The 12941-nt window shown below is 31.8% G+C and overlaps 2 protein-coding genes across 2 annotated transcripts; both read left to right on the plus strand.

Moving 5' to 3' along the window:
* Positions 1 to 1090: 1090 nt before the first annotated feature.
* LOC106313783 (pentatricopeptide repeat-containing protein At4g11690) lies at positions 1091 to 3015 on the plus strand. The gene has a single exon (XM_013751692.1). It carries the CDS (start codon positions 1278 to 1280, stop codon positions 3003 to 3005), a length of 1728 nt encoding a protein of 575 aa, XP_013607146.1. The 5' UTR covers positions 1091 to 1277; the 3' UTR covers positions 3006 to 3015.
* A 1699-nt stretch (positions 3016 to 4714) lies between these two features.
* On the plus strand, positions 4715 to 8577 carry LOC106317018 (protein HAPLESS 2). The gene is made up of 17 exons (XM_013754878.1): positions 4715 to 4897; positions 4980 to 5123; positions 5211 to 5299; positions 5372 to 5469; positions 5739 to 5799; positions 5891 to 5969; positions 6048 to 6182; positions 6265 to 6462; positions 6679 to 6759; positions 6846 to 6946; positions 7031 to 7148; positions 7235 to 7267; positions 7342 to 7435; positions 7520 to 7608; positions 7691 to 7809; positions 7901 to 8001; positions 8092 to 8577. The coding sequence occupies exons 1-17, from the start codon at positions 4715 to 4717 to the stop codon at positions 8529 to 8531; spliced, it is 2163 nt and encodes a 720-aa protein (XP_013610332.1). The 3' UTR covers positions 8532 to 8577.
* The last annotated feature ends 4364 nt before the right edge of the window (positions 8578 to 12941 follow it).

The following is a 12941-nucleotide window of genomic DNA, read 5'->3' on the forward strand; positions in this document are numbered from 1 at the left end:
ATTTTTTCAGATACTTTTTGTTTAGGAACCAAAAGAAAGATCTATTAGTGAAAGGGTTAAAGCCGTTAAACTAAATTAACAAAATTTCAAACCCATACAGCCGAACAGCCGACGAAAACTGCGCCCTACATCCCGGTGAGATTTCACTCTAGACACTTACACAACATGGCGCTTCGTAATGCAAACACTCTTTCACCGACTCTTTTTATTTTTTTCTCAGGTCCCACTTCAGCCGGAGAAACAAGAATCACTTGGAAGCCACTCCCCTATCATTAGCCAATATGCCGCACAACACTACCTCCACCCAAACCAAAGCCTACAAGATCACACTGGCACTGTCGCCAACATCGGCATCCATTCACACACTGACCACCAGAGCCTTGACCACAACACTCCCAACCACAACAACACTCCCCCTAACCACGAGAGTCCCATCCACAACACATCCGACAACCACAACAATTACACTAACCACGAGAGTCCCCCAATCCGACCATCTTCTTTTTGTCCACCACGAACTCCCATTCCCATAGGAACCACAAACCGATGCTCCACCCATTACCAAACACATCTCATCCATCTGCATTAGCTCCGCGAAATAGATTCGTTAGAGAGACACAACATGTTTAAGAGATTTATAGTTGACTCGGCTCATTTTCTCTTTCAATGTATCTCTCAACACAAACCCAAGCTCTAGCGAAAAAGGATGTCTTCACCTACTTTCACCATCGATGTATTCCTCTTAATTGCATCATCTACCAAGCAACATTGTAAAATGCTAGCATATCCCCAGCTGTTAGATCTTATGTCTATAAACAGATCTAACGTCCCAAAACAACTCACCTTCTCTGATATATCTACCTTTTAGTTAATACATTTATCATTTATTGCAATTAGAAACAAATTTAGTTACAACTCTCTAACCTCCTTAAAAGAAGAACTCTTCTCATTACACAAAAGCAAAGTCAATTTTGTCTCAAATAAAATAGGTGGCAAGAGAATGTGTGTCATTTTCACATTTTCGCAATGTGTACCTTAGTGAAAACATAAATCATAAAATGTTCTTCTACGTAACTCTCTCATAAATATTAGTATTTTAATTATGAATGAATTTCAATATGGGGAAGAAAAAAAAAGACTACTCTCTCCTCTTTTTATAGTCAGTAGACTCGCCTCAAAAATTCAGAAATGCTTTTGCTTAATTAACCTCAAAACATGGCTTCCTTTGTCTTCTTCACCTTCTTTCCTGAAAGTTTCTGCGTTTAAACGTATCCCCTATGGCGGAGAAAGCCCAGAAAACACTCATTCTCCTAGCGAATCTAATCAAAGTTCCTCCACTGAAAGCCTTCTCTCTCTTGAATCCATCCAATCTTCACGGAGTTCAACACACACACGAATCATTCTCAGTCCTCCTTCATCTCCTTCTCTCTGGAAACTTACTCCCTCACGCTCAATCTCTCCTACTTCAAGCGATCACCAGAAGAATCCACTCCCAATCCTTCACTCCTTCCTCACTCTTACGGTACTTAACACAATCAGAAACTTCAAAACCCAACTCTCGACTCTACGAAGTAATCATCAGTACATGCATCCAATCTCAATCCCTAGACTCCGCGGTCTCCTACTTCACCGAGATGATCGATAAGGGTCTTGTCCCCGGATGGAATTGCTTCAACAATCTCTTAACTTTCGTTGCGGGGTCGTCTTCTTTCGACGAGTTCTGGGCTTTCTTCAATGAGAACAAGGGGAGAGTCGTTCTCGATGTGTACAGCTTCGGGATCGCGATCAAAGCATGTTGCGAATCTGGTGAAATCGACAAGAGCTTTCACCTTCTTGCTGAGTTGAGAGCAAATGGGTTTTCACCAAACGTCGTTATCTACACTACTTTGATCGACGGGTGTTGCAAGAGAGGAGAGATCGAAAAGGCCAAAGCTTTGTTTTTCGAAATTGAGACGATCGGGTTAGTGGCTAATGAGCGTACTTACACGGTTTTGATTCACGGGTTGTTCAAGAACGGGCTTACGAAACAAGGGTTTGAGACGTACGAGAAGATGAAGGAGGATGGGATTTTACCCAATCTCTACACTTACAACTGTGTGATGAATCAGCTTTGTAAAGACGGAAGAACGAAAGACGCGTTTAAAGTGTTCGACGAAATGCGTGAGCGAGGGGTTTCGTGTAATGTTGTTACTTACAATACTTTAATCGGTGGGTTGTGTAGAGAGATGAATGCGAGTGAAGCTTGTAGGTTGATGGAACATCTGAAGAGCGATGGGATCAACCCGAATTTGATCACTTACAACACTTTGATTGATGGGTTTTGTAACGTGGGGAAGTTAGGCAAGGCGTTGAGTTTGTGCAGAGATCTGAAGTCTAGAGGTATGTCTATGTCTCTAGTCACGTATAATATTCTAGTTTCTGGGTTTTGTAAGAAGGGAGATACTTCAGGAGCAGCTAAGATAGTTAAGGAGATGGAAGAGAGAGGGATTAAACCTTCGAAAGTTACATACACGATTCTCATTGATACGTTTGCTCGGTCTGATAACATGGAGAGAGCAATCCAGCTTCGAACGTCGATGGAGAGTTTAGGATTAGTTCCGGATGTTCATACTTATAGCGTGTTGATTCACGGGTTTTGCATCAAAGGTCAGATGAACGAAGCATCGAGGCTTTTTAGATCGATGGTCGAGAAGAAGGTAGAACCTAACGAGGTGATCTACAATACGATGATTCTTGGGTATTGTAAGGAAGGTAGTTCTTATAGAGCGTTGAGGTTGCTAAGAGAGATGGGAGATAAAGAGTTGGCTCCAAATGTTGCTAGCTATAGTTATTTGGTTGACGTTCTTTGTAAAGAAAAAAAATTGAAAGAGGCTGAGGATTTGGTTGAGAAGATGATTGGTTCAGGGATGTATCCATCTGCTTCAGTATGTAATATGATCTCTAGTGCCAAAAATGGTTCGCTTATAGCTCAAACAAATGATAAGAGCTGTTTAAATGTGACTTAAATTTACACTTCTTTTTTCATTCCGTTTTCTTTTTTCATTCCGTTTTTCACTTAAATTTACACTTTTTCAGTCACTTAACCCCATTCCATGATTTATTTCAAAATAGAATTTAAAACAAAAAATCTGACTTTAATTGGTAACATGTGGTAACATTGATTTAGTTTGAGTTGAGAGTTTAATTCATAGATAACTCAAAATATCACCAATCATGCATTAAATTTAATTTTTTTTTATTTTAAATTTGAGTTATCATGTATTATGGTTGAATTACAATTTTGATTTACACCCTTTGTAAAATTGTTAAACCAAAACTTAATGCAACATCATGATCAATCCAATGTTTTAGGATTTGAGTTACAATTATAATTAAAGTTTCTGTCTAAAATACAAAGTGAATAATAAATCTGAAACACTCTACCTCCGCGTACGAAAACTGTTATACGTTTTGGAATTTTTTTGTTTGTAAATAAAATATTATTTGTATTTCCAAAACCACCATAGCAATATCTTATTCTTATTTCTGGAAATATTTTTAATAATATTATATACTTCACATCATTTTGTGTTAATCAAATATTTTTTTATTCTCTTTCTTGTTCCTATTTTTGAATTATTAAATTATTATCTTACATAATCTTATTAGTTGTAGATTTTATTTGGATTGAAAATTTATAAATTATTTTGTTATTGATATCGGATAAATAATATCATCAGTAAGTTTAGTTCTTAGAAAAATATATATTGCAGCTTATCTTTTGTTAAAATTTATTTTTATACATATTAAAAATAATTTTATTATTTATTTTATTTTAAATAGGTTAATAGTTTTTGTTATTAATAATAATTCATTATTATATGTTTATATTTATATTTATTTTATTGAAAATTATACTGTAAATTATACATCAAAAAGGTTACAAGTCATCAGTTTTACTAAAATAGTAACTCTAATTTTTACTGCAAAACTTACCACATAAAGTTACAGTTTTTACCACATAATTTTTACTGCAAGTTACATCGAATTGTAATACATATTGCAACTCGACTTCAATGCTACATGTCATCAATTAGAACCTAAGTATATTCCATTTTATGCTGTATAATGAAATAAATATGGATTTATTCTATGGAATAATCATTTTATTGTTACTTCATTATTCTATTTTCCACTCAATTTGTGGAGTATGGTTCAAATAAATTCAATTCCATTTTGGAGTGAAAACTAAAGTTTGACATCCATGTAGTAGAGCATTTCCAATAAAAAAGAAATCTATTTTTCTCCGAAATAGAATAATTTTATATTGGAATTGAATTTGTTCCAACCATATTCTATTTTTGGAACGAAAATTGAAATAATGAACAAAAAATAAAATGATTGTTTCATTTATAGAGTAAACATTCCATTATAAAGTGGAAAATGAAATTGAATTTGTTCCAAACTCCATTTTGAAGTAAATTATGAAGTATGAATAGAGATGCTCTTACAAGATTAAGATTATCCTTTTTGATAATGATTTTTTTGTTTCTTCTGATTCAACATTATTCATTGGTTTAGTTTGGTTTACTTATAAACCAACTCCAACTCTACCATTACAGAAATTAGAAAACCAAATCAACCGTTGGAAAAATATTAAGAGAAGAAAACATAGCAGTTTCTCAAAACAAAACCACCATTTTTCTTCTTTCGCGTGTCCGATTAAGAAAGAGAGATGGATCACGCGATGTTAATTGCTCTTATAATCGCCGCAGCTTTCCTCTTTGTATTCAACAAAGTGGACGGAGTCCAGATCTTGTCTAAATCAAAGCTAGAAAAGTGTGAGAAGACAAACGATTCAGGAAACCTCAACTGCTCAACTAAAATCGTCTTGAATCTCGCTGTCCCCAGTGGATCCGTAAGCCTTGTTATATTTGTGCGCTATATCATATGATTTTTTTGCTCATCACATTATGTTTTTTTCCGTGACGACGAATAAGAGCGGAGGAGAGGCTTCGATTGTAGCCGAGATCGTCGAAGTGGAAGATAATTCGAGTAGCAACATGAAGACCGTACGTATCCCACCGGTTATCACAGTGAACAAATCAGCAGCATATGCTCTCTATGACCTAACTTACATTAGGGTACGTATGAAGTTATGTTTTACTGTCTTAAATGGGTTTGGTTTAAAGTTGATTATCATCATGAATCAGTCTCTAATCTTGGTTCAGGATGTGCCTTATAAACCTCAAGAGTTTCACGTTACCACTCGAAAGTGTGAGCCAGATGCTGGACCAGATATCGTTGGAATATGCGAGAGGCAAATATCTTTCTTTACGATATATATAGTTCTTTCTTGTTTAGCTTTAACGGTAAATACTTATCGGAACAGGCTGCGTGATGACAAAGGTAACGTTCTGGTGCAGACTCAGCCTGTCTGTTGTCCATGTGGACCACAAACAAGAGTTCCTTCATCTTGTGGAGACATATGTACGTGTTTCTTTGTCTTAACATTTTCAATCTCTTTGGTTTAACATTCAATCTCTTTGGTTAATAAAATTTGGGTACTATAAACATTTTAGTATAAAATTTTATTTTATTTTTTTACTATTTCTGGAACCATAAAACGTATGATATTAGTTGTTTAAAATTTGTGTGCGAGTGTTAATGGTTCACTGGATTATGCTTAGAGGAAGCGTTATTTGTATGTTGTGAAGAATAATTTACAACTCTCATTTTCTTCACTTGACTTTTATCAGTTGAGAAGTTGATAAAAGGGAAAGCAAACACTGCGCATTGCCTTCGTTTCCCTGGTGACTGGTACAGATCCTCACTCAATGTGGATTTACTCTAAAGGTTGTTTTCAGGCTTCTAGAAGTTTGGCCATTTGTTTGATCTCTCTCTCCTGTAGGTACCACGTTTTCAGCATTGGACAACGGTCTCTAGGGTTTAGCGTGCGTATTGAGTTGAAGACAGGAACTAGAGTTTCAGTATGTCTACTTCATTGCTTCAAGCTTAGCTTTGTTCCGGAGTTATTCTGTCTTTTATGATTCTTCTTTAACTGGCAGGAAGTGATCATTGGTCCTGAAAATAGAACAGCTACTGCAAATGATAACTTCCTCAAGGTTAATCTCATAGGAGACTTTGCTGGTTACACAAGTATTCCTTCTTTTGAGAACTTCTATCTTGTAATCCCAAGAGAGGTATAAATAACTCTATATCCATTTGAAATCTTTTAACTTAATGAGCCGTATTACAAAAATGCTAGAAGAATATTTTGAATAGGTGGCGGCAGAGGGACAGCCAGGGAACTTAGGTGGAAACTACTCAATGTGGATGCTGCTTGAGAGAGTGAGATTTACATTGGATGGCATAGAGTGTGACAAGATCGGTGTTGGCTATGAAGCTTATAACAACCAACCAAACTTCTGTTATGCACCATATTGGAGTTGCTTGCATAATCAACTTTGGAACTTCCACGAGGTCAGTACTTAAGAAACAAGACCGAACATAGTCCAATGAAACATTGTCACTGAGCTAATATACATAAATCATATGATTGTTAAATTATCAAACTATTAAGATTTACACTAAAATGTTTATATCCTCTTAAATCTCAGGACCGGTCCTATTAATAACTTATAGCTTTATGTAATACCTTATTTGGTCACTGTTGCGCCGATAACAAGTTTGTTTCAGGCAGATGTGAACCGGATAAACCGCCACCAGTTTCCTTTGTATGGACTGGAAGGAAGATTTGAGAGGATCAATCAACATCCAGTTAAGTTTTCAGCTTTTCATAGTTTCTAAATTAATAATAAAATTTGTTGTTGGCTTATCAAAAGCTTATGTACATGATGATACAGAACGCAGGGCCTCAGTCGTTCTCTATAGGAGTCACGGAAACGCTCAACACAAATCTAATGATCGAGCTAAGAGCTGATGATATTGAATATGTTTTCCAAAAGTAATATTATAAAAAGTATTCAGCTTCTTTTTCTTATATTCTGATTATAAAGTATAAAGTAAAGTAACGTTTGTGTGGTCGTAGGAGCCCTGGTAAGATCATAAACATCGCAATACCGACTTTCGAGGCACTAAAACAATTTGGAGTTGCTGCAGTCACAACCAAGAACACCGGTGAAGTAGAAGCATCTTATAGCTTAACGGTACTATGTGTAAAACTAACCTTATCTTCTACTTTGATACTGTGAAATTTTTCTTGATAGTTGCATCCTAGTTTCCTCCTGTGCAGTTTGATTGCTCCAAAGGTGTGGCTTTCGTTGAGGTAACTAACTAACTTTCACTTAATAGTTAATATTATAAATCATTGTTAAAAGGAATGATACAAACTTGTTTCAGGAGCAATTCTTCATTATAAAACCAAATGATGTTACAACTCGATCTTTTAAGCTGTACCCTACCAAAGATCAGGCTGCAAAATATAGATGCACAGGTTATTTGACTAATCTCCCTTCTTTTACACTTCCTTGATTGCTTGCGTAAACAGTTATCTGTTTTCTCTCTTTGTATGGTGTAGCTATACTAAAGGATTCTCAGTTCAACGAAGTAGACAGAGCCGAGTGCCAATTCAGCACGACAGCTACCGTACTTGACAATGGAACTCAGGTTTGTTTCTCTAAATTTTGTTCAGTTCTTGATGACTGTCGATGTAAGATCCTTGAGTGACAAGTTTACTATAAACGTGCAGGTTACTAATCCGTTTCAAATTCCAGAGACTCTCCCTAAAGGTTTCTTTGAATCGATTAGGCTAATATGGACCAAACTAGTGAATGGTTTAGTCGATTTCATCACCGGAGAATCTTGCAGGTTACGTTACACACTTTTCTTAAAATTATTCTCTTGATGACTTTCTTTGAGAATGCGATAACTTGAAAAAAGGAATCAACAATGTGTTCAGAAACAAATGCTCGAGTTTCTTCGACTTCAGCTGCCACATTCAATACGTTTGCTTGAGCTGGATGGTTATGTTCGGCCTCCTCCTCACTCTCTTCCCTACCAGTAAGCGTTTTCAAACCGCAACAATCGCTGTCATACATAATTATAATTTAAACTAACTTGTGGTTTTGTTTTTATATATAAACCTCACAGCTTGTGTCCTTCTCTGGCTCTTGCACCAAAAGGGACTCTTTGATCCTTTATACGACTGGTACGAAGATCATTTTGATTCAGATCATCATAGGTTATTATTACAACAAACCAGAGAAATCGCCTTAAACCACCGCCATCATCATCGTCGTCCTCATCATCACCAGCATCGCCATGGTGTCAACACGCATAATCACCACCATCGTCGTAGAGTAAACCACAGACACAAACACCATAATCATGGGCATGATGATGACGACGATGTTTTGCAGAAGATTCTTGAACGTGACCACAATGACTCTCACTATTACCAAAATCTTCGCCGAGTCCACAAAGATGGCAAGCAGAAGCAGCGTAGGCGAGGAGAGAAGCACGGGATCGTCGTGCCATCTGATGTGGACGTGGACAGACGGAGGAAAGTGAGGCAAAGGGAGGGGAGTTAAAAGAGATATCGTCTATCCTCTAAACATTATGGCTTTTATTCATAACATGTGGTATTATTGATTTAGTTTGAATTAAGTATAATTTACTGATAATTTAAAAATGCTATCAATCATGCATTAAGTTTATTTTGTTTGATTTTAAGTTTAACTTATCATGTATTATAGTTGTGCTACAATTTTGAGTTAAATCTTTTATAAAATTATTAACCCAAAATTTAATGCAAGCAAAACTCCATGTTTTGGAAGTTGAGTTAACGTTTTAATTGAATTTTCTTTTCTGATATCACTTTCAAGATTTAACGGTTTAAGGGTTGTTATCTTCTGTTTTTCGTTCTTTTTTTTACTTGTGAAAACAAATAAGCTTAAAGTCTGTTTTCATTTACTTTATCATTGATAATAGAGTAAATATAATTATTAGTGATTATGATTCTTTATAAAATAATGTATTGCAAACATAAAGTTTTTATTATTATTAAATAAAAATTATTTTGATTATTATTATTTTTTATTTTAAATAGGTTATATATTTTTATATTTTCAGTTATTTTATTTAAAAATCATACTACAGCTTATACATCAAAAAGTAACCAATCATAAATTTTAATAAAATGATAACTTTTATTTTTACTGCAAATGTTCTCCATAAATTTATAGTTTTTACCACATCTTTTTAATACAAGTTATGTCGAATTACAAAACATACTACAAATCAAACTTAATTTGAATGGTTGTAAATATTTTAATATTTATTTATTTAATTAAGGCTAGAAAGAAAAAATTATCCTAGAACCATTTTAAATATGTTATCAAACAAATTTTAATTATAAATAATTTAACCTAAATTAAATATAGAAAAACTAAGCTATCGTAAATAAAAGATCAAAATATACATATAAATGCCGACAAATTTTATAAAAATAGAAAAGTTATTTGAAATAAAACTTTATTAATAATTAAGACAATAAATCATAAATTACATCTAAGTAATTATATAAATAATACTACATCTTAATTTTGTCTACTATATATCTTCTAAATCAGTGTCAACAGAATCTCTCACAATTGAATATATATTTATTTTAATTATGTTGATAATATGACCTATTTATTTCTTTACCATAATGATTGAAAATTTTTGTGTCAACATTTTATTTTGTTTGGTTGAAAACAAAAAAAATCTATAGATGAATGTTTTTGCTGTTTTTACTTTTAGTGAATGTAAAATTTTGTTCCGAAAAATCTAGTTCTACTGAATAAAATATATTATAATTTTAATATATCTATAAATACAAATGATATTATAGAAACAAGGTTAAATATAGCTCTATTAAAAATCAAGTTAATAATTAAAATTTTACTGTAATTAATTTAAACCTAATAATACATGATGCATTCACTCACTATATACATATTCAAAACTAGATAATGGTCAGCACCTTGTGCGAAATAATGTAAACCCAACTAATTTTAAATTTATTATTAATTTTTATTTCAATATAGATTATTAAATTATATAAATTTTAACTTTTTTTACATAACTTTGGTGTGATCACAAAAGCTTTCTAGGCCCAATGACTAATTACCAAGAGGCCCATAGAAATCCGGGTTTTCTTGCCACTTAAGGCGTCTATGGGTGGCCAAGGGGAATCGAAACCATGTAAATTTTAACGTAATATTATAAATTATCTAATTTTAATATCCAAAAATTGATGTATTAATTTCATCTTTTTATTAAGGTGTGTATTTTTTTAGATCAAATTCTTCTATTTAGTAATAACCAAACTATCTTTAAGTAACTTAGATTTGAAATCAAACATTTCTTATAGTTGTACATTATTCATTTGAAATTTTTGCGTAAAGATTTTAAATATTTGGAAACAAAAAATTGATACGGTGAATTGAAGTATTTTTATTTTTTGAAGGGATGTATAATTTATTCAGTCAAAACTATTTTACAGAATAAGCCATATTATAAAATTCTATACATACAGATTATATTATATAAATAATTATAGTAAAAATATTAAATATATATCCATTTATAACTATAAAATTTTTATGACGAAAACATATATTTTATATTAGATTTTATTTTCCTAATTAACATAAACCTAATAATATGTCTTATAATCGCCTAATGTATATATGTTTTAAATGTGTATCAATTGGATGCACCACAATTTACTATAAATTTTAAATAATTTATTTATTTTGAATGAAAATGTTGATATTATGACTAATTTATCCATTTACATAATGATTGAGATGTTTGTCCCAAACATTTAAATATTTGGAAATAAAAAGTTCAATGTTGAATGAAGTATTTTCATTTTTGAATGAGTTTAACATTTTTCAATAAAAGTGATTTTTATAGTAAATATTGATTGGTAATAAAAGATTAAAACAAGACATTTTATGCTCATTTCTCCCTCCATTGGCTCATTATCTAACCAATGTTCTAAAGAAATGGCTCAGTTTATTCTCCATCCCAATTCTTCTCTTGCATGCAAATAAAATCTAACTATTTTTGTGTTTTTGTTGCACACCAAAATCTGGTTCCCTCTAAAAACTCTATCAAAGAGTCATGTCAAAACAAAACAATTTTTTTTGTCAACAAACTTTCCAAAACAATTAACATTCACACAAGTTATGAACACTATAAACACCACACCAAAAATAAACACATATTACTAAATATATTTTATGAGTATTTTAAATTATCAATGGAGTTAATGCAAATGTGTGTGTTTTATTAATTTTTTTGATTGGTGTATCAAAAACTAAAGAGAGCAATAAAGTGGGAAGTGGAATTTAATCAAAATGTGTCTCAATGGTATACATTTTGATAAACTTTTTTATATTAGATGTGTGTGTTTTATTCTTTCAATGTTTATTTTATTTGATAATTTTTATTCTAATGATGAATCTGATCTAACATTTCATGATGATAATGGAAAGTGAAATCACTAAAAGATATAAGTGCAAAGATGATGATAATAAATTGATATTTTGATGAAGATGCATGGTATTCAAAAAGATGTGTCAATTGTATACATTACAATTTAATATACAGTTTAAAAATTGTTATATTATTTTTCAGTGGAAAATATTTATTCTAAAACAATTTTTTTTCTCTGAATGTTTGCATTAATATTCTTAGAATTATGTTCTAATCTTACTTCTACTTAGAAAAAGTAAATAAACATGCAAATGTTTTGAGAATGTTTAAGAGATCTCTTGAAATTAATTTTATAATGTTGATTAATTGTATACACAACTAAATTATACCTAATAATTAATATGTTTTACGGTAAAATTAATATTTGTTAAAATTCCAAAATAAATTTATATTATATTAAAGTAATATAATAGAATCTTTTCGAACTTACTATTTTCTGAATTTGACATAAATAATATATATATATATATATATATATATATATATATATATATATGTATCACAACTCATATATGGTAATTTCTCTTTTCAATTTTTTTTTTATTTTTTTTACAATTATGAGATACACGCGTTAAGATGATTAATGTAATGCAATAAAATCTAATGTTATTCTTACATTATTAACCAATCAAAAGTTGTCTATCTATTTTTGTAACCGAATTTAATTTATCAAATTTTTTATAAATATTAAATATATACAAATTTTACTTATCGTAAGTAATATCCTCTATAAATTCAATTAAGATGCTAATTTACCTTACGTGTCAGCTTTACAATTAATTGAAAAAATGTTGGTCCAAATTTGAGTATCTCATTCGCTAGGTACATCATTTACATAAACTCTACTTATGATAAAACGTTCGTGAGCAGCATCGTAAAGTAAAATAGACGAGCAAAATAGCACATTGTTTTAAAACCGTAATAATAACACGAGCAAAATATGTCACTAACGTTCAACTTATCAATTTCGTTGTTCTATATTCAATAATGTTTAATTTTATCAAAGACGTAAAACTGCTTACGAACGTATTACTTTACAAACAAAGTAATTATATGCATTGTTCATATTCGTTTGAGACATTAACAAAACATGATCCTGCATTTGATTATCGGAACTGAGTGTCAATTTTCAAGTGATATGCATGTAATCTATTGGTTCTTAATAACTTGGACCAATATATGTTTGAATAATTGAATTATATAATTATATAATCAATATTAAACTACACCAGTTTTGACCTAACAAGTTTTAGGTACATATATTAGTACTAAAGGCAAAATTCGTAGTAAATATTAAGCAAAGTGCATAATCTAATACTATAAAGTAGACTCAAGTCTTTCTTTGGGGGGGAATTAATACACGTGGCACCTCAATTGCGTTTTGGGCTTTTGAGTGTGAAAGACGAAGAAAAAAATCTGAGGAGGTTACAACGTTTCGTTTGGATCTCTTT

This window comes from Brassica oleracea, chromosome C9 (genome assembly GCF_000695525.1).
Source record: "Brassica oleracea var. oleracea cultivar TO1000 chromosome C9, BOL, whole genome shotgun sequence".
NCBI classification, from domain to species: domain Eukaryota; kingdom Viridiplantae; phylum Streptophyta; class Magnoliopsida; order Brassicales; family Brassicaceae; genus Brassica; species Brassica oleracea.

Bases quoted from the DNA above. Each gene is read 5' to 3' on its own strand.
- LOC106313783 (XM_013751692.1), top strand. From the start codon at position 1,278: ATGGCGGAGAAAGCCCAGAAAACACTCATTCTCCTAGCGAATCTAATC.
- LOC106317018 (XM_013754878.1), top strand. From the start codon at position 4,715: ATGGATCACGCGATGTTAATTGCTCTTATAATCGCCGCAGCTTTCCTC. The intron at 5,470-5,738 runs GTACGTGTTTCT...GACTTTTATCAG, and splicing joins TTCATCTTGTGGAGACATAT to TTGAGAAGTTGATAAAAGGG. The intron at 7,609-7,690 runs GTTTGTTTCTCT...ATAAACGTGCAG, and splicing joins TACTTGACAATGGAACTCAG to GTTACTAATCCGTTTCAAAT.